A 22,593-nucleotide genomic window follows, 5' to 3' on the forward strand; every position below is an offset into this window, starting at 1 on the left:
GGCCTAGGAGATGTAGCTGCCCAGATTTTCATATTTAAAACAATGAACCCAGCATGTTTTTGTACCAACACACAAAATCTGCAGGAGACTAGTAGGTAGAACTTATTATCTCCTGAGGTTTTTGTTTGTCTGGTGACAATAATGACCTTCCAGTTTATCTTCTATTGGACTTGGGTATGGCATGTCAACAAAAGCACAACCTCACCAGCATACCATTGAGTATCTGCTGAACAGCCTCATTTCCCATCTGAGCAGCGGTGAAGCCCTGCAGCGACACCAGTGAGGCGTCTGCCCCGTATCCTAGCAACAGCCGGCAGGTCTGCAGATGGCCTGCCAGCGCAGCACGGTGCAATGCCGTCTGACCCAGTGTGTCCAGAGCGTTCACCTGCAAAAACCTCCGTGTTATGATTTGTGTAAAACCTTTATGAACATCCTTAGACATCTTAGCAAAAGAGTCAGCACTAATGAAGCAAAATTAACATTTGTTGGATATTTTGTGCTACATTTACCAGCATTAGAATGCTCCTATTTGAATCTATGAATTTAATTACATTAATGTACACACACAAAACTTCTGAATTGGGTTAAATAGAGAAAAATAAGTGTTTAAATAAGTAGAACTGTATGAGAAAAAGAGAAATATGATATTAGAAACTGGTACATTTAAGCATTAGGATTATCATAGGGGACTTAATGTTCTATATCTCACAAAAGTGAGCACACACGTAAGCAACCATTTTATCATCTTACGTTATTATACTTATATTGTCGTCAATCTCAAACTTGCATTTGTTTGAGATGAGTCTGTGTACAACTAGTACAGCAGTATAGATTCACTATCCACTGAGAATCATTCAATCCCCAGCCATCATTTTCTAATGGCCTCCCCTGAATAAAGGTCATTCTGCAGTGTTGGTGAATGACAAAGCTGACGGCCACGACCAAACAATTCACATGCTGCAGAAATGTAACTAAACAACAAAATAAAAATAATTCTAATACTCATTTTAAATGTCTTCAGATTGGCAGAAGTCAGTCTTACCGACTCAATAAAAAGGGGGAAGTGAATAAAAGAGAAATAAAACAAACTGATCCATTAATAAAAATGTACCTTGGCGCCATGTTTCTGTAGCACCTCCATAATGTCATTATGAGCTCGCTCTGCAGCCACATGGAGAGGTGTCATGAAACTACGAGAGGGGAAAAGTAAGAAGAATGTTTCTTACTGTTGTCGGAGCAACACCCATATTCAAAATAACATAATGAGTTATATATCGTGCATTTCTTTTCACAAATTAGAACAGTTCCCAGTTGCCTTAATAAAATGTCTGTGACCTGCCCAAGGATCAAGAATTGTACCACACCTAAGGTGCTTGAGGTTTTTTGAGCCAAAGGTATTATTGCAAGTTTTTGCCAGTGTTGCAGGTTGCTATTTTCCTCGTTCTACTTCCTTTACACACATAAACGCATAACAGTTGGAATGGCACTGTTCAGGTATCTAGTGAACACCAGAGACCTGGTAGATAAAGCCTTATAACATTTGACTATATATTTATATTTTATCCACAGCAACATCAACAAATTAATTATTTGTTTGTAATTGTACAGAACTCACTCTTTATTCTTCTCATTGACATTGGCTCCCTTTCTCAGTAACAATTCTGTCACCTGTTTCCTCTTGGGGTGTGGCGATGCTACGGCACAATGCTGAAAACACACACCAGCACTCACACACGCTAACATCCCTGCAGTGGTGTAAAGATCATCTCGTGCAGTGCAATCGTTGCGTGTCTTACTAGCGCCGTCTCATGTGTGTGAGGGTGTTTGAAGTTGATGATCTCCAGCGCCAGGCTCCTCTTCGCCTTGGCCATGTCAGCTTCCCGAGCGGCTTGAAGCAGTGAATGGCCCTTAAACTCATCTACACACGCACGCACACACAAGTAAATGTCAACATGTCAGCAGAAAAAAAAATTGTGAAGGTTTTCTTCTTGTAACTCCGAGCAACTTTTGAGTTCATCTGAATTGTTTCTTGCAATGCGGACTGCAGAGGGCTGCAAAATAGTGTACCACAACATAACAGAACATCAGAAAAAAATATGAGTTCAAACAAAACCATAACACTATATTTTTGGATTGCAATGATCCTGCAGGGTACCAATATTTCACAAACATAACTTCAAAGTTTTGTGCGAGAGCAAACAACAAGAGCAGAAACGAGTCGTCATCCCCACGGGCCTAAAACATTCCAAATATATTATTGAGCATAAGCACTCCAACAGACATAAAATGGAGTTAAGCTAAGGTTAAACCACACAACCGATCAGTAAAGTGAAGCGATGATTGACAGGTTAATGCATCAAAATAATCATTAGCTACAGCTGCTTGTTGCCAAGGAAACATTAATAACACAATATTAACATAAGGTTGATGAGAATAAGAATCAATGAGTCAATTACTTGATTGTAAAGATTTCTTTCGTTTAAAATTGCTTGTCAATGGATTGCATCATCACAAGAGCAACACTTGGCTGCAATCAGCAGAGACGTGGCTGATTACATTTTTGTAAAAAGAAAGAAAAAAATGTAAATATTCTTCAGAATAAATAATCTGTTGAAAAACATTTCTGAATGTTCTTCCATCTAAAATTAATAGAAAATGTAAAAGTATAACTGATTCATTAATTTCAAGTCGTACAAGGAAATTAAGTCCAAATGACTAGAGATTCAGTCTGACTGTTGCAACTAGTACTGCATGTTAAAATTAAAAAAAAAAAAAACAGAAAAAGGATGTAGCACAGAAATTAACTTAAACTACAAGTCACAAATACATACACAGGGATGGTGAAATGTAAAAACGTTAGTCAATTAGTCCCCCGACCAATGTAACTGACCCACTAAGACAAAATATGTCACATAAATTCGCATTTAGTCTCTAAACTGATTAAAATTTGATTGGCTTAAAAAATAAAATAAGAACTCAAATGATTTAGCTGGAGTCTGTTATTGCACGTTCAATTAATACTTTTTATACTGTATATATATCATAGTTTTATTTAACTTTTTATATTGACGTTATTATTTGTCTTTGTAGCACCGCGGGCCCTCGAGTACTGTAATTTCAATCCTCTGTATGCGTTACACATATTGAAGAATTGACAGTAAAAGCACCTTGACCATGACCTTTTAAATTCATTGAGGACCAGATATTACTTTTTTTTTTTAGGTGTCTCTGTGCTCATGTGTGCTCACCTAAAATGGTTAGTATAAGTAAATCCTTTGCAAAAGTGCTGAGTACATATTTGTAAGAACAACATAGTTGCACATGAAATGTAAATGAAGCTCGACACTCACATGAGAGCCTCTCCTTGAGCTCAGGAGTTGGCGCCATGTCCACGGAGCTCTTGCTGTGGCAGTTGAGCAGGGTGGGGTCAGCACCATGGCTCAGCAGCAGGGAGCAAACCTCAATGCGGTTTTTGGACGCCGCCTCGTGCAGCGGGGTGAACTGCCACAAGTCCATGGCGTTTACACTGGCCCCGTGCTGCAAGACAGGTGGAGGAATGTGACCTTGTGTGAATGTGAGATTTTGTAAATATACAGTACATCTGGGGGTTTTTGTGTCCATCTGCAGGATGGTTACTTGAATGTGTGTTCATGTCACCTTTAGCAGCAGCTCTGTAACTTCATAGTGTCCATAGGAGCAGGCATTATGTAGTGGCACCAGACCACTGAAACACACAAAACGACTGCTTCAACAAAGTACAAATGAATGGTTGTACACGAGGACACTAATGCATTCCAAAAGGCATCCTTTTATTGTTTATATGTATTTGTACCATGATGATGATGAAGTTTGACAACATGTTGTTCCATAACACAGCAATTCTGCCACACATACTGTACATTGAAATTTACAGATATAACAATATTAATTTAAGTGAAAAACACCATGAAGGCATAATGTGTGAATGATGCATGTACTTTTAATATTTGTAATACAATCAATCATTCAGGAAAGTAAATCAGAATCAGAATCATCTTTATTTGCCAAGTATGTCCAAAACACACAAGGAATTTGTCTCCGGTAGTTGGAGCCGCTCTAGTACAACAAACAGTCAATTTACAGAACACTTTGGGGACATAAAGACATTGACAAAAAACAATTGTGCAAAAAGATGCAGAGTCCTCTAGCACTTAGAGCAGTTCGAACGACTAATATTGCAATAGTCCGGTGCAATGACCATTGTGCAAAGGGCGCTGAGACTTCAAGGAGTGAATGCGGTTTAAAGTGACGAGTAGTGCGATCATCTGGGACAATGTCGGTTATATATAGCAATGGGCAAAACATTTATTGAAAATTAGTTGAATAATTAGAGTAACAGGAAGGAATTAAGGGCTTTTAGGCTCTATGACTTTTAGCATAGCTAACCAAATGTGTCTGTGTACTAACATCAGGTCTTAAAATTAACATCTGACCATTATCATTAAAAAGCTGCAAAGTTTGTGCAAACGCTGAAGTCACACTGAGACCGATACTAGCGGTAACACAACATAAGATGTGTCATGGCTGGTCAACCAATATTACAGAACAGGAAACTTGAGGTTGCTCTTAAAATGACAGAGAAGTCATTCACTTTATTCTAAGCTTGTCTATCATCTGCATGGCTGTGACACTGATATTCTAAAGGTAACATTCTCAGATATTGTTGTTTAAAATATTTTTGTTCCACAGTCGCTCAAAATAGAAACTTGGAGGATGGTGATGAATTATTCCTATACAGTCCCCTCCAAAAGTATTGGAACAGCAAGGTCAATTCCTTTGTTTTTGTTGTATAGTGAAGACATTTGGGTTTCAGATCAAAAGATGAATATGAAACAAAAGTTCAGAATTGCAGCTTTTATGCCATGGTATTTACATCTAGATGTGTTAAACAACTCAGGACAGGGCACCTTTTGTTTAAACCCAGGACTTGACCTTGCCGTTCCAGTACTTTTGGTGGGGACTGTATGGAGTAGCAGTTCTGAGGACTGGGGTTCAATCCCCGGCCCCGCCTGTGTGGAGTTTGCATTTTCTCCCCGTGCCTGCGTGGGTTTTCTCCGGGCACTCCGGTTTCCTCCCACATCCCAAAAACATGCATGGTAAGTTAATTGACAACTCTAAATTGTCCGTAGGTGTGAATGTGAGTGCGAATGGCTGCTTGTTTGTATGTGCCTGCGATTGGCTGGCAACCAGTTCAGGGTGTACCCCGCCTCCTGCCCGATGATAGCTGGGATAGGCTCCAGCACGCCCGCGACCCTAGTGAGGAGAAGCGGCTCAGAAAATGGATGGATGGATGGATGTATGGAGTAGATACTGTCCTTTCAGTATGACCAATTGCACAGAGGAAAAACAAGTTTTATATTTTTTGAGTTTCTTCAATTTGAATGTAGCTCATTCCGCTGCTTTTTTGGACTTGTATACACAGTACTGGACATACCCCTTGTCCTTGGCGTGAACGTCTGCTCCGTGCTGTAGTAACAGCTGAACTATCCTCACCCTGTTGTATCCTGCTGCCAGGTGGAGTGGAGTGGACTGGAGAGGCACAAAGAGAGGGCAAGGTGAGCAGGAGGAGGGAGTTAGAAACATACAAGGATATTTTGTAAATAAGTTGCTCATGTTCACTGACATCTGTGCATTGCCGCACGAAGGCTAAGAATCCTGAATTTGGGAGTATCACTCAGTCAGGTGTTTCTCATGTCAAAATTCTGCAGTCAGGAAGTTATTATTCCATACCTGAACCAGACTGCAGCGAGAAAGAATAGACTTCCGTCATAAAAGTGAAAAGTAAAGCTGCAGTAATAAATGCTTGAAGAGGCCATGGAAATGAGACGCTTCAACTCGCTGTGCATTGTTTGACTAAAAGTAATTCTTCCCTAAAGCAGGACAACTACCGGAAACACTGAAATAAAAAATAAAAAAATCCCAGGATTCATTCAAAGTAGGCAGTGATGAAAATAATCACATAAAACAAATTTTACAGCTACCCTGAGACTAAAATTCTGGGTGACATTAAAAGCACTACACCATTGATTATACCTCGCTTCGATTATTAAATTGATAATCCTATTAATCCGTAATATCCTACACACAATGTTCCAGGTAGCTGAGATTATTGTTCTATAGTGGAACACAGTGGAACCTTAAATCAAACGCCCCTAAAGTTGTACAATTCAGAATCAACTGATCAACATGCCTGTCGCTACTGTCCAACGCACAATGTCAGCATACCTCATTGAGACCTCAGTTCAGCAAACATCCAAGAAATATCTGTTTTACTTGTTCTTTGCCTTTTGGGGATCAGCGACAACAAGTATTATATAAAATGTGAAAGGAGAAGAATAAACACGGTAAAGTTGAGGTTGACTGTTTCATTGTTTTCACATTTTCACATTCTTATTTAATTTTTTTATACTAGTGTGACAGTGAGAATATATTTTCAATTTTTTTGAAATGGTGACTAATTTTTGTTTGATGCCTTCATCATTGCAACTTTTTGTTTTTATGTTATACTTTTAAAGCTGCAGTGCGAAGCTTCTGTCGCACCATAGGCTGGAATTCTGCATTATAACAACAGAGGTGTCACTTTAACATGACATAGAGAATGCCTAGTGCCTTTTGCCTCCCCGCTGTGTGATTCTACAACATGATTCTGTTTTGAAGGACAGCAGGAGGGGGGAAAAGATGGATTCTTCAGTAGACGTAGAGTAATTATTGTTTGATTATTTTCTGCTATAGAAATACAAAATAATATGTTTGTATGAGAGGTGCCACAGCGCAGCCACATAGATGATGCCACCACAGAGACCAGAATGGAGTACACTAATTGGCGAGACAAAGCAGAACATGATGTCAGTTATGGAAATTGTGGTAACTATCCATCCTGTGTTCTTTCAAATTAAAAAGATAAAAAATTAGGGATACACCAATACTGATAAGAGTATTGGTATTGTCACCGAAACTTTACCGTGCCGTGAAAAAGTACTGGCCCCCTTCTCAAAGTCTTATATTTCTGCATAGTTTCCCCACTTTAATGTTTAAGATGCTCAAACTAATCAGACAAATATAACCCAAGTGAACTTAAAATGTTGTCTTTAAATGGTGATTTCATTTATTAAGGAAAAAAAACTATTCAACTTCTAAAGAATTACAGGCATCCCTTACCTCAGTTAAGGTCAGTGTATAAGGAAGAGACTGGACAAAAAATTACATCCATTGCAGAGTTCACACCGGTAAGTCAACTTCTGAAGTTTTTGGAGAGGCCTAGTCAAACTCCAGAATTGAATCCAATTGAAATGCACTGGCATAACCTTAAAAAGGCTGTTCATGCGCGAAAACCCTCGTTTTTGCTGGAGTCAAACAATTCTGCGAGCAAGAGTCGGCGAGATGTGAAAGACTCATTGCCAGTTATAGAAAACGCTTGATTTCAGTTGCTGCTGCTAAGGATGTCCCAACCAGTTATTAGGTTTAGGGGGCCATTACGTTTTCACACAGGGCCAGGTTACTTTGAATAGCTTTTTTCCTTAAAAAATGAAATAATCATTTAAAAACAGCATTTTAAGTTTACTTGAGTTATATTTGTCTAATATTTATGTATGATATTTATAAATGTAAACCCGGATTACGACAATAAAGCCAAATGCAAATTATGCTCTGCAAAATGGATGATGAACTCTGCTCAGGCAGCGACAGAGGTGGCCATCCCGCGAGTTCCAGCATTATGAACTTGGTATTGGAAAGTACTCAAATCTAAGTACTCACAAAAAGATGTACAACAACACTGGATGGGAACTTGGCCATTTTTGTCAGAACATGGTCCAGGCGGACATTTTACATTTTGCTGACTTAATATTGACCAATATTTAGACAAAATCTTGAAACATGCATCATGTTTAGTGACTGCACACTGTAAGGCAGAGCTGGGCAAAGGCCTTTTTGTACGAGATGTGACAGCAGCATTTGGAAGAAGCAGGGCATGTTAGTCATCATCCTCACTGTAAATGCAGTGTTATTGCGTGTGCTTGTGCGCACGCCTTCATGCCCATGTCCTTGTTGGTACACTAACCATGTACAAATGCGTGTAAAGATTGAATCAGATTCTGAGTGAGTACCGGTACATCTTTCCGCATTAGCTACCAGCAACACGCATGTACTGTTGGATCATGGCCATGTCAGAATGACTAGTTTAAGCTCATCATACTTGTGCTCATAGTGGTTATTTAATAAAGGAAAAAGGAAAATTGAAAGGCAACATTGTGACCGTGTGTGTGTTTAGTTTATCCATCCATCCATCCATGTCCTGAGCCGCTTCTCCTCACTAGGGTCGCGGGCGTGCTGGAGCCTATCCCAGCCATCATCAGGCAGGAGGCGGGGTACACCCTGAACTGGTTGCCAGCCAATCGCAGGGCACATACAAACAAACAACCATTCACACTCGCATTCACACCTACGGGCAATTTAGAGTTGTCAATTAACCAACTATGCATGTTTTTGGGATGTGGGAGGAAACTGGAGTGCCTGGAGAAAACCCACAAATGCACGGGGAGAACATGCAAACTCCACACAGGCGGGGCCGGGGATTGAACCCCGGACCTCAGAACTGTGAGGCAGACGCTCTAACCAGTCGCCCACCGTTCCGCCGTGTTTAGTTTATATAAGCACAATATCTCTGCCACCACAACAATGCAGATGGAAAAGTTAAGGTCAGCTCAAGCTGTTAACACAATTCCTTTGCATGATGAGACCACATAATGTGCTCTCACCCTTCAATAACATGTAACAACATCCTGGGAGGGATTTATGGAACAAGTGGACAGCAGATGATACGGGAGAACAAGCCTGAATGTAAATTACTTTTGAATAGATATTTGAAGATTTACAGACGACATTTTCTACTGGCGCTTGCATTATGTGCATGTTGTGTGGCGGGGAGGAATGCTACATTGTCTATGGTGAATGAAATGTCTGAGGTACAGTAAAATGCTAAGCTTCAACTACCCTAAATGGCATACTGCACCTCTGCAATGACCTGGTGGCTACATTTCAAATACACACATCATGAGACTGCAAGTGAACAAAGGCAATACAAAGAACCCTGCTACTTTGTTGTTCTTAATCATCTAAAAGCTTTCGCGCAAGCAGTCAGCGGTGAAGGAAGGCAAGCACATATAGTGAGGGGAAATAAAGGCGGCAGGGAAACGATGGGAACGATAAGCTTCAGCCAAATTGAAAAGACTAATTTTTCATTCTGCCTTTCTGCGCAAAACTATCCATTTGCTGTCCCTCTACAGAAACGTGCATGTAGCCATAGTGATGACTCACACAAGCAAAGAAGTACAACAATTCCAAGAGAGCAACTGAAAATGGCAGTTACCGAAAATATAAATGACAAACAATTACAGTGTTACTTCCTGCTTTGTTGTGCCACTGCATTGTTCTTCCACTCCCTCGCCATTCGCTCTGTTAAATGTACCTGTCAAGATGTTCCCATGACAACAATGACTGCTAGCTGTCAGAACAATGCAACATGATGTTAATTGGAGGGTGAAAAATCACTGGGACAATTTTTTTTGCGTTTAAGTGTGTGTATAATAGATCACGTGTGATGACAGCAACCTATCCAAAGTAAAAGAAACAAAACCATTAGACTACATATAGTCTTGAATGAAAAACTAAAATTGCCCAGTAAATAAAGACGATCAAATTTAAATTTCTGCCATGAAAGGAATGTATGCAAGTGATTTAAAAAAATAAAAATAAAATAAATGTATTATTGAAAACAAACTAACTGTCATAGAGAGTTTCACTACCTGGATATTTCCACACACACTGTATGATAAACCCCAACGTTGTTACTTTATATTGTATAATCTGTGATATCCCTTTAAAAGAAACCGAAAACTACAACACTGGTTAGAACAAGGTTTACACACAGTGATCAAGTAACTAGTCTAAGGCCCACCCCTACTCTTTGTGAATGGCACTGCACACTCAATGCAGCCAACAGCTGGACGAAAACATGACAACACTGAGGTTTGTCATCTTGTGACAAACCTCAGTGTTACATCAATTTCTCCTTCAATTACAACATGCCAAATGGTTTTGTACTTGAGAGGTTCCATTTGTCACTGACAGTTTATTACTCATATTCAGCCACCTGAACTGTTAGATATTGCAGAGTACATTTAAAAAACATGTTTACCCAAACCACAAAATTTCATTGAATGAAAAAACACTAACTTAATGATAACATAAAATGCAAAAGGCCATACATTGATGGGCTGATGGAAATTAGCATCGATTTTAATTATAAGCCTTTAAACAACTGCTACTTTTACACAAATGGAGCTGCATTGACTTATTTTCCATTTATTAATATGTATATGTATATACATGTATGTATAATAACAGAGCTTGATCTAATTATTAAAAAAACACATGATAATGTTAAGAATGTGCAAATCCTGTGTCTAAACAGCATATAAGCTATATGACAGTATAACAGGGGCATGAAAATAAACTATACTGTATACATCAATTTATAAGATTTTGAATTAGGATCCTTCACTGCCCAATATTATAAATGACTAAAAATATTAAGAATTTGAAGCTTCATGTTCAGCTACGATTCCACAGCCTTTACTGATATTTTAGAATTTTGCCATTGTTTCAGTGTCAGTATTTAGGTACTTATGCAGGTATGGTATCGAAGTCAACATTTTGGTATTGTGACAACATTAGCTTAGACCAAATTTCAGGTTCAATTCAACCAAAATGTCAGAAATGAATCATATCTGGGTTGTTGTGGCATCCCTTTTTTCTTACTTCCAGCCTTCTAGTTTGGACGATATCTATTTTTCAAACCCTTTTCCATAGAATGATTGACAGACAAAGAGCTTTTTGATTAGGAAAAAAAGAACAGTCAGTAGGCATGGTGCTTTCTGGAAGATAATGTAAGCTCTCATAATAAACATTTAAACATGTCTTCAATCACCATGTTTTTCACTTTGTCTACCTGGCTGTCAATCATCTGGCACAAAGACACTTCGCTAAAACAAGATCAAGAATTGCCAAGAGATATTTAATTTTAAACATGGGATGTGTTTGCTGAAAAAAAATATAATCTGAAAAGAGTCTACCAGTGTTATGTTTTTTAAAAGGAAAACAAATATTGTAAAATACAAATATTAATGACAATGTGTGTGTGTTCACACCAGTGACTATTCAGTCAAAAAGCATATTTCCAGAAGAAGCAATGAGTGCATGTGTATCTGTGAATTCAAGAGGCAACTTCAATAATGCTCTCTACTCAGCTGTGTTAATAATATCCTCACTTATAGGCCCTCAATCACGTGTGCACACACTCACATATTCACACACGTACATGATATTGATGGTACAATAGCTCAATGCAGCTCTAACCTTTCCAGGAATGAGATAAATAATATTGCATAAATAGGACATAAAGAGTTTTTCTATAAGAGCTTCCAGGGCATATCTCTGGTTCATTAATGCTGCTTATTTGTGTGTTTGTCGACATGATGGAGATGATTGTGTTTGAAGGAGTGTGACGAGACTTGGAGCCAGGACTTGAAGCCTCATAACAAATTCAATTATCAATTATAATGGCTAAAAAGTTCAACGTGAGATCAGGTTGTAAATTGTTATGCTTGTGTATAATCTTATTGTATTTTGTTACCTACAGTATAAATGTGCAATTTTAATTAAACTTCACATAGTTTTAATACAAGTTAGCTCTTTATTTCTCCCGCAGTGGAGGCTTTTATCAAGATCTAAATCATAGTCATTCCTTTTTCTGTTTTTCAGCTGACAGATATTTAAGCCTCAAATGCCCCAAATGACACACCACTCGATATAAGCACAAAGACCTCAAAAAACAGTGGACAAAATTCCACCACTGGACCGAAGATGAAGACGCACTGCCCAAATTTATGTCAAACTTTTTAATTCTCCGAAATCAAATTTATATGTAATAAAACATGAGCATGTGTGTGTATCTACAGTAGAGTACTAGCTACAACTAATGTGTGGGGGGCTGAGAATGACAAGTGTCATCTTTTTTTCAACAATGTATCTATAGACATTAAGGAAGATTTTCTCCATTAATCCATGTTAGCAGTAGAAAGTCATCCCCATCAAGACAATTTTATCCCTAAAACCATAATAAGGATAAAATTGCACTGGCGGAAAATATATTCCATCTAGCATGCATGGCTGCTTTTAGTCGGAGCAATTTAAAGAGCAATGGAAATGACGCACGAGGTCATTTTAGAACAAGCTTGGACTGGATAGATATCATGCTGGATATGTTTGCAGTAGTCTATTTCAGCACCATTAAGTTTCATCTTACCTAGTGATCCCTTTTGTTTGTGTTTTGAATTTCTGAGGAAATTTTATGGCCCTAATAACTGCACTTCCCAAAGGATGATGACAATTAAGGGTACGACAGTGATATCATGCAAGTGGGCTGCAGACGAGGATTATGAAGAGCTCTAAAGTACCTGTAATTATAGGAGACAGCTCCTTGGGGCTGTTATGGCATCAATATGACATTCACCAAGAGAAAACGACCCCTCTGACTGCTTGGGGTTTCTTTTCGTTTTTCCAACAAGGTTCAATGCAAAGAAATCAAGAAGGCTTTGCAAAGGCAACCAATCAGATCAGACTAAGGGTGTTTTCACATTAGCAGTCCTTAGTCCGTTTTAATCCAAGTCTTGTTCGTTTTCCCACTTGGTGTGGTTTGTCTGGTCGGATGTGAAGTTGTGAACACACTAATGAAACGCAAGTGCAGACCAAATTCCCAGGATGTCTCAGCCCTGTTAAATACAAACTCTAGTGTGGTCAGCTCTGGTGAGAAAGCTCCACCTTATATCCAGTCTAACTGGAAAAAAGATGCATGTTATAACCACAGAACAACTTGAAAACTGAACTCACTGTAACAGGCAGTGCAAAAAGAAATACCTAAGGATTGACAAAAATTTACTGATTCATTGATTGTTAAGAATTCTGTCAACTGAAGACTCTAAATTGCCCGTCGGTGTGAATGTGAGTGCGAATGGTGGTCTGTTTCTATGTGCCCGCCGATTGGCTGGCAACCAGTTCAGGGTGTAACCCGCCTCTCGCCCGAAGATAGCTGGGATAGGCTCCAGCACACCCGCGACCCTAGGGAGGATAAGCAGTATGGAAAATTGATGGATGGATGGTGAGGAATTCATTCCTGATTAATCGTGCCTTGAAGCAATTAAGGGTAAATGAAGGGCACTAACTTTAGTGCAACCAGAAAAGGCGCTACCTATTCACTCTGAACTAACTTGTGGTCTGCTGAAAAACACAACATCACCTATGAGAAGTTGAACTTTATCAACTCAGAACTTCCCTATGGCATCATTCTGCGCAATACAACACTGGGATCGAAACAGGAGTTCAGCATATACAGAGAAATCTATCTGTCCATCTATCTGACTGTCCCTTTATCTGTCTGTCTATCTATCTGTCTATCTAGCTATCTACCTTGTGCATTTTCATATGGTTTGTTGTACGCACACAGTTCGTTTTATCGCCTGAAAAGAAAGCAAACCGATGATGACTAGGTTTGTGTGTGTTCCACAGTTGTGATTGTCTGACCCTGCCCTAAAGTGACCCGCCTAGCCTCAATCATCGCCACCTGTTTCATTTCAGTTCAGCTATATATATTAACTTTCTCAGATATGATTCATTAATCAAGATAGAATTCAAATGATTCAGGTATAAAATTGTAATTAAAACTACCTAATGGGACATCCCACATGATTTGTTGTTCTTGCATAGCAACATACAGGCTTCTTGGACTCATGTTCTGTAACACAATGTTACGTTGTTCTTTTTGTTTGAACTAAAGTTCTGGACAGTGTTCATGTTCAAATGTGCTGATGAATCAATTTTAATAAGGCTATGTTTTGTTTCTCGCTCATTCCAGTCATTTAATGTATTTACTGGAGTGACAAAGGCAGACATGAGATGACCCATCCATCCATCCATCCATTTTCTGAGCCGCTTATCCTCACAAGGGTCGACTCATGTACTACATATTTTATAAGTTTTATAAAAAAAAAAAAAAAAAAAAAAGGGGGGGGGGGGCGGGGAGTGGGATTCTTTAAAATGTTGGGGAGAGAATGGGATTCATCGCTGTGGGAGGGAGCAAGATTTTTTTTAACACTGGAGATTGGGAGGGAGAGGGATCAATCTCTGCGGGAGTGAGAGGGAGTGGAATTTTATTTTATTTTTTTAAACACTCGAAATTGTGAGGCAGTGGGATCAATCGCTGTGGGAAAGGGGCTGAGGGGTTAAAGACTCACTCAGGATTGGGATCAATCTCTGTGGGAGTAGGAGGGGACGTAAATCAAGATCAACTCCTGTCAGCCTCTACTGTAGACTCAAAATTGTCCATAGGTGTAAATGTTATGCTGGCGACCAGTCCAGGATGTCCCATGCCTTTTGCCCAAAATCATTTGAGATAGGCTCCAGCTCGCCTTCATTCAACAGGATAAGTGGTAGAAAATGAGTCACTACATTTCTGATGATACCTGGCAACCAAAAAGGCTGCCAAAGTTTATTGGTGATTGGAGGATTTGATACAACCAAGGCCTGCAGCTGCCAATGTGAGCATTTGCAGCAATCACCAATAAGCACAGTACATAAAGCGGCTGTCCGAGTCATGACTTTCCTTCTGCTGCTTCACTGTGTTTTCGTTGTGTGTGGCAAAGATTTGTTCTTACCTTGCGGCCATCACTTGCATGGCAGTTGACGTTAAGCGGTGTAAGCAGAGCCATTAGCTTCTCCTCGTTCCCACTCCTGCGAATGTACATGAGCACACATTAGGGAGCATCCGCCACCATAGCGGATTAGTGCTGTACCCTAGCGGGAGAGCACGGACGGGTGTGGGGGGGAACAATGAGATAAGAAGCCTGAAGGAATGAAGGGAAGAATTTTCATTTGCAGACTGACATGATTTGTGTGCGTGTGTGTTTTAGTGTGAAACTGACAGCAAAAAATGCCTGCTCCAGAAGACAAGCCTAGAAGAATTGAAGATTATCTTCATGTTTCTGATGGGTTTCCTGGTTTGAGGGTTTACTGCCATGGCATTAGATAACCAGAGAGAAGAGTTGCCATGGCAGCGACCAACTGAACTAGGATTACTGAGACAGCTATGAAAGAAGACGCTGTCAGAAGGAAAGAAAATAACTGTTGGCTCACTCTATTAACCTTATCATTTTTTTCCCTTACCCTACTGCCTTGGCTTTGTTTTTATAATCTCAAAACCAACTCTCACTCCTCCTCCTGCTTACCTCCACCTTTCCACGCAGCATTATCTGCTGTAATTTTCAATCTCTCTCCTCTTATCCTCGCCAGACGAAAGCTATTATTCTAGCTTCTTCCTTCTTTTGCCAAATTACAACATCCTATCGCCCCCACAACATGAGCTGTTATATTTATCTGGAATATCCGATTCAACATTTATTCTAAATTTATCATACTGGTCATCTTGTTTTATTGAACCAAATATTACATGATCACATCATCAATGTGAAAATGAATGCAGCTATTTGGTATGGATTTTAATAGCAGATTGTACCCCTGAAGAGATATTTCATGTACATACAGTAAATACACTATACTGTTATTGCATTAAAATGATACCGCATTGTAAAGTTACGTTTATCAATGTTCCTATAAAGTAAATATATGACGTACATTTTTCAGGTCAAGTTTTAAGTGTTTGAGCCATTATGCATTCTTGTATGCTAATAAATTACAGAGGAAGTGAAACAAATCAGCCTGACTTGACTGTGTCAGTTAATTAAGCCGAACCATTTTATAGGTTGCCACTTATACTTCCAAGATTCTGTGCAGTGATGATACATGGGCCCCCAAAAAAAGAGTTCCTCTGAAAAACACAAATATTTAGGGAGGCCAATTAGTGGCTCAGCTGTTGGAATGACACACTGAAACAACCTGTGGACCCCATAATACAGTGCTCAGTCACACACACTGGGATAGAGATGTACAAATTGAACAAACATGTAAGCATGTACATACGTACACATAAACTTAAAGCCCACACGCATTAACCGCAACAATAGCAACATGAAAATGGTAGCCGTAACTAAATATAAATGGATTTTCTATAGAAGGGTTAAAAAATGAATAAATCAGGAATTCTGCATTGCGTTGTCAAGATCCAAATATTTTGACATTTTGCTTCTTCTGGATATAATGGTGAAAAGGGATTGCTTTTTGTAGCCCAACAGAATTACTGGAAAAAAAAAGGAAATTGGCCTTGACAAACATGAAATACCCTTTACTTAATATTTTGTACAACAACCTTTTGATGTAATCACTGCAATATAACACCTTGAACTGCCTTGGGTTTCAAGTATGCCTTCTCAAGACTGCATGTTTTAGATCCTTCCAAAGATCAATAGCATTTAGATTAGGGTTCACTGAACTACCCTTCAGAATAGTCGAATGTTTTGATGAGCCATTCTTGTGTGTTTTGGGTCATTATCCTGTTGGAAGACCAGTGACCTGCCACTGAGGCCAAGGTTTCTGACACTGGGCAGGAAATTTCATTCCAGAATGCCTTATACCCTACACAGATTCAAGACATCCTGTGCTGGATGTAGCAAAGCACCCCTACAACAACAAAAGCTTCCTCCATGTTTCACAGTAGGTGCGGTCTTTTCTTTGCATTATTCATTTTCTCAGAAGCTATGCGGCTAGCCAATATGCATTTTGGCAAATTCCAGTTTCAATGGTTTTAAGTTTTTTTCTGTGTCCATGGTGGGTTTTCTTTGTTAATGGAAGGGTACCAACAATTTTGTCTGTGTTTGTAACAACAACATGCCACAGAATATAAATTTGTTGTTGAAGATTTTCTTTTATTTACTTTTAGAAATTGATGCAGGACTCCCTTTTTCTTTGCTAAAACAACATTTGCTTCCAAATGGGTGACAACTGGAATCCTGCCAAGGGGCGACTCCCTTTACTTCAACGGTGTGAGACGACCATTGTCAGCTGCACGCAATATGTAAATCAAACATTATAAAATTATAAACCCTCATCTCATCAATTTAACAAGATTGATTGTTCTTCCTCATATTTACTTGATTGTTTCTGACTAAATGTGATGTAAGCATCTGAAACTATAGCTTATAAAGAAATGTTAGGTTCACGCTAAAAAAAAGAAAAAGGTGAAATATTACAAGAATAAAAAGAAAATAATATTTGTGTTGAAAATGCAATGCTATATTTTAGTACAGGTTTTGTCACATCAACACTATCATGAATATGAGGTTTTATGTGATTGTACATGTTTGTGTCTGTTGCTGAGAAAGATCTACATGTACAGTAACCACCATTTTTGGTGGCTTTATTCCATCATTAACCAATCAACCACCTTTAAAAAATATTAAATGATATTACCGCTAAATATATGGCATGTCTCCAGGGTGAACAAAGGCTATTGGTCTAGACTGTTGCATTCACGTTACTGTGGAAATTTTCTCAACTTGTTAAAAGACAATTTTTTGTTACATTCCAAATTTAGTCTTTTCACACAATTGTACTTTTCAGTGTGGCTCTAAATATCCTTTGTATGAGAGAAAGCATGCCGCTCTGACAATGTTAAAACAACAAGCGTTCACATAAGAGTAAGGTAATGAATGAAGAGAATAGAACAGTGTAGCAAAGGAAGGGATACAGGGGAAAAGGTGGAGAAAGGCAATAAGAGAAAAGAGGAAGCCATAAAAAGAAGCTAATGATGAACAAGGAGAAAAGGGAGGACACAAGATGGGGGACAAACAACCGAACAGTGGGGAAGAAAGTATGAGTCGGATGAAGGGATCTGAGGGTGGGCGGCAAAGACTCAAAGAGAGGAGAGGAGATGCATGATGGATGCCATAAAGTTGGAGGAAGCAGGAGGAGGCGGAGGGGAAGAAGAGGTGGAGGAGGAGTAAAAATAAAAACAAAAGATCTTTGGTACTCACCTCGCTGCCTCCAGCAGTTCATCCTTCTTGTATTCACCTAGATGGTTACAGAAGATCATGGTGTCAGTGAACTGGTTCCAAACACACAATTGCGTGTGATCATGCTAAGAACACGCACACAAAGACACACACACACCCACACACAAACAGGAAGCATCTATCTCTTGAGAGAAGGTGCTCTCTCAATCCCCCCTTGCTCTCTGCTACTTCCACATTCCCGCTTAGTGCGCACCCCTCTGGCTCCGGTTGCCGTGCCGATGTGTTGCCGGCAGCGACCACAGCGCATTCATTGTTTAGGCGAGGAGCAGCCGACTGACACACGCTCTGCCTCTATCCGTCTGTGTCTCCATCCATCCCTCGCGTCCCTCTTGGTCATTGGTATCGCTAACCGTCCTCCATCGCTCCCCATCATCCCCCTCGCACGCGCCGTCTCCCTGCTTTTTGTCTCAACCCCCTCGTGGGCTCCGGAGGCGCTGTTACCGTCAGGAAACACAACAGAGATAAACAAACCCCTCCCCCTACCTCCCTTACCGTCTCTCCAGCTCGCGCTCCCTCACAGCCATGCACTCCCCCCCAGCCTCCCTTCTGACAGTCATAACATAATCGACATCCCATATGTGCTTTGTGCAAGGGAATCTGCAGCATCACTTGCTTAATCTGTGTGTGAACCAAACGGCTCTCCCGTTGTGGTTGACTATTGTAATATGCATTGTCAGCAATTAGAAAGGAATTGATACTATTAGCCTTGGGTGTGGTAGAGCATCAAAATGTATCTCGAAGATTTCTAATACGTCTCTGTCTGTTTTGACTCAGCATAAAATATCTACTTGGGAGGCTTCAGCCAATTGGAAGCCAAAAGAAAGTCATATATGGAAAGGGCACTATAACATACATCATACAGGTTGACTAATAGTCAAGTGTGAAAGACTTTCACAAATCAATACAAATTTAGCACAGAGAAAAAAGGGAAATTATGGCACACAGTGCTTTAAACCCCCCAAAAGTGTTTCTTACCTACCTATGCGTCCACACTAAAATGAGCACACACATCAATGAAATGTTAAAAGGGTGATCGTGGCGCAACGCATTTGTATTTTTCCATTCAGACTATAAGAGGCCACTTCTTGATTCATAGAGCATGCTTTACAAGACATATGTACCATGTTAGATTCTGGGGTTGGTGAACTGGTTCCAATATGGCTCAAATGGCAAAAAGAAAACCACTCTCAAATTAAATTTATTTACGTTTTACAGAAAATCTCAATGGCTGTGAAGGTTTTGCCTAATCCAGTTAAATAACAAACCAAAAAATTACAATTAAAAAAATACCTCTTGAAATCACACTTGAGAGAAAAAAGAAAAGTGTTATTTTTTCCTCATTTCTAAGTATTAGGGGCACCTATGTCCAAATTGGTAATCCTATGTCCAAGTCAGACTCCTTCAATCCACAGTTGGAAATACAGATGTCAAAATATAAAATGAACTGATATCCAGTATTTGTATTACATTCCTATTGTACTTTTATGATCACTTATCGATACTACTACTACTATTGTAGACTGGACCTCAATTTTAGTGACCTTTCCAAAACGCTGCTTCATAGAAACAACTGAAACTTTACGGCACATTTGCAGAACAAAGTACATAACTGAAAAAGTGAATTAATAAAAGAAAAAATATCAAAAGAAAGCACATCTGAGGAGAATGAGGAGCAAGAGCTCTACCTAGCTGACGGACTGGTGAGGTCGGGTGGAAAGCAGAAGCGCGAGGTTACAGAGAAGGGGGAGGTGAGAAGGGAACAAAGGGTTTGCAGATGAAAGAGAGAAGAGATGATTAGGGATCTGGAAGCTGACATGCATGGATTTGACACAGTATAATTGGTGTTAGCCAGGCAAGGGCGGAACAGTATGACAGGGAGAAAGGGAAAGCAAGAGAAGAAATTGAAAACTGGCAATACAAAAAGGAAATGAACAGCGAGAGATCAAGAAACTAAATTCGATGACATGGTGTGGAAGCCAATCTCTATAAGGCACCTGAGCACAACCTGGTGGTTGGACACACAGGCCTTTCCCGTTTCTTTAACCGGTTTATGAGATTACACACAATTCAACTATAAGGAGGTAATTACTTCATTTTATTTGAAATAAACTGCTTTACGCAAACCATGAAAATTCAAGCTGCCAACCAAGATGCTGGTGCAGTTCTACATGGCCATCATGGAGTTCATCCTGACCTCCTACATCATGGTACGCTGCGGCCACTGCCAGGGACAGGCACAGGTTGACTTTCTAGAACTTTCTCCCATTTCCCGACTGCATCTCTGGAGCCACAGCGATCTTTGAGTTCTTCTTTACCTCTCTCACCAAGGCTCTTCTCCCCTGATTGCTCAGTTTGGCCGGACGGCCAGGTCTAGGAAGGGTTCTGGTCGTCCCAAACGTCTTCCATTTCAGGATTATGGAGGCCACTGTGGTCTTAGGAACCTTAAGTGCAGCATAAATGTCTTTGTATGATTCTCAATTGCTCTGACATGCACTGTGAGCTGTAAAGTCTCATATAAACATGTGTGTGGCTTTCCTAATCAAGTCCAATCAGTAGACTCAAACACAGCTGGACTCCAATAAAGGTGTAGAACCATCTCAAGGATGATCAGAAGAAATGGACAGCACCCGAGTTAAATATATGAGTATCACAGCAAAGGGTCTGAATACTTATGGCTGTGTGATATTTCAGTTTTTTTTTTAATAAATCTGCAAAATTTTCAACAATTCAGTTTGTTTCTGTCAATATGGGGTGCTGTGTGTACATTAATGAGGAAAAAAATGAAAAAAGATTTTAGCAAATGGCTGCAATATAACAAAGACTGAAGCATTTAAGTGGGTCTAAATACTTTCCATACCCACTGTAGAAGTAGAATGCCATGCTGGGGGGCTCCTTGTGTGGAAGACTGATTTGAAACTTTTCCTTCCCTGAGATTCTTCCTCTTATGTCTAAAGCAGTGCGTCCTCCAGCAAAGTTTTTGGGTCCATAAATAGGTATTAATCTGTGATGATATCATTGAACAAAAGATCATCAGCTTGGACTTCATCCAGTACAGGAAAGAGATTGCACACTGCAGTACAAAATAGAAAATGTTAACTGTGGATAAACAAGCACGGCAAAAATAAGGACATAATATTGCTGTCCTGAGTGAAGCATGCACAGAAGTGTCAGGCAAACAAAACACACAGGTGACCCAAACAGACCACAGTTAGCTTGTTCGGCCAGGTCTAGTCTGGAAAACCAAATGACACTTGACAGTCTCTCCTAAACCTATGAAAGGAGCAATACTGGATTTACTTGGTATATGCTTGATATGATTTAGAGCGGCTGTGCCACTACAGTCAAAAAAAATTAGCCTTGTCATCTGAAAATGTCTTCAACATACACAATACAGTGACATAATAGCAGATTTAGCCAATAATCATTTGCGCACTAATTTTAAGCCTGCGTTTGATTTTAAATGGTAATTAAATTTGCTTTCATTTTTCCATTTTGATGTGCACAAAAGTAGTCTGTGCTTTTTCCTCCCATTTTGATTTAGTTCATTAATCAAATTCTGTCTGCCTACTGCAGAGTGGCCGCATGCCTTCACTAAATCGCACGGTGTTGTGGAGCCGAGCATCCATGTGGAAAACTAGGCAATTTCAGCTGTAGGAAATGTGCTAAAACGGGGACCAACCTCAGAAGTGCATCACATCTACACACAGTGTATATAAATAAATATGTAGCTTCTCTTCCCAGGAATTTCATCTTGTCTTATATTAGAAAGCAACAAATCAGAAAAATGTATTGATCCTGAGGTGTGGGCGCCTGAGAGAGTCTGAGCGGAAAACAAGGTCCAACTCATTCATGACAAGAGACTAATCAAATAGTAGTCACAATGGTAATCAATGAGCATGTCACTGATTAGGTGAAGAAGGATGTACACTTTGGCTTATAGAGGATGCAGGAATTCACTGAATCTGGTCCGCAAAGGTGAACGCTTGCCTTTTGTTACCATTGCTGTTATCGGACGGACGACTTCAGAGTGGTTACCCTTTATCTTGATGACATCCTCTCCCTTCTGCCTCTTTAGTATATTATTCACACACCTCAAGTCTCAAGAATACGTTTAGACAACAACAACCAGGTTTTTGGTCCTTTTTAATGTCATGCACACGAAACACACACAAAACGACTGGGAAAACTCACTCAGTATGGTTTTGCTGCTTCTCGACTTTACAGTACTGATAATAAACAACAATAGAAAGTACCGTTCTGATTTGCCTGTTATTTTGCTCTTCAATGTTGGCTAATATCCACTATAGCGCGGTTCCAACCAGACCAATGTGTTAAGTGTCCCGTATCACCCAATCACTTATTTTGGTGTTTTGTGACATCGTGTAGCTTAGCGGTTAGCATGGTGTTCCCGTCTGTCTCGTCTTAGACTCAGTCCTTCGTTGTTATGATACTTTTCTATAAGGGTAGTTTATTCACT

General features: G+C 39.7%; 1 protein-coding gene across 2 annotated transcripts in view; it reads right to left on the bottom strand.

Annotated features, from left to right (window-relative positions):
• The window catches only part of tnksa (tankyrase, TRF1-interacting ankyrin-related ADP-ribose polymerase a), a 74,317-nt gene that overhangs the window by 25,129 nt on the left and 26,595 nt on the right, over positions 1-22,593 (bottom strand). Inside the window, exons 1-10 of one of the 2 annotated variants that reach the window (XM_061697686.1) lie at positions 18,310-18,538; positions 18,078-18,114; positions 14,808-14,883; positions 5,474-5,568; positions 3,658-3,724; positions 3,351-3,537; positions 1,797-1,918; positions 1,616-1,707; positions 1,112-1,190; positions 214-385 (exon numbers count right to left, since the gene is read on the bottom strand). In XM_061697686.1, coding sequence (XP_061553670.1) covers positions 214-385; positions 1,112-1,190; positions 1,616-1,707; positions 1,797-1,918; positions 3,351-3,537; positions 3,658-3,724; positions 5,474-5,568; positions 14,808-14,883; positions 18,078-18,114; positions 18,310-18,367 — 985 coding nt within the window. In that variant the 5' untranslated portion in view covers positions 18,368-18,538. Of the gene's footprint in view, positions 1-213; positions 386-1,111; positions 1,191-1,615; positions 1,708-1,796; positions 1,919-3,350; positions 3,538-3,657; positions 3,725-5,473; positions 5,569-14,807; positions 14,884-18,077; positions 18,115-18,309; positions 18,539-22,593 lie in introns of those variants that run through there. The other variant, XM_061697685.1, reaches the window with a different exon arrangement.

This window comes from Phycodurus eques, chromosome 15 (assembly GCF_024500275.1).
Source record: "Phycodurus eques isolate BA_2022a chromosome 15, UOR_Pequ_1.1, whole genome shotgun sequence".
In the NCBI taxonomy this organism is placed as follows: domain Eukaryota; kingdom Metazoa; phylum Chordata; class Actinopteri; order Syngnathiformes; family Syngnathidae; genus Phycodurus; species Phycodurus eques.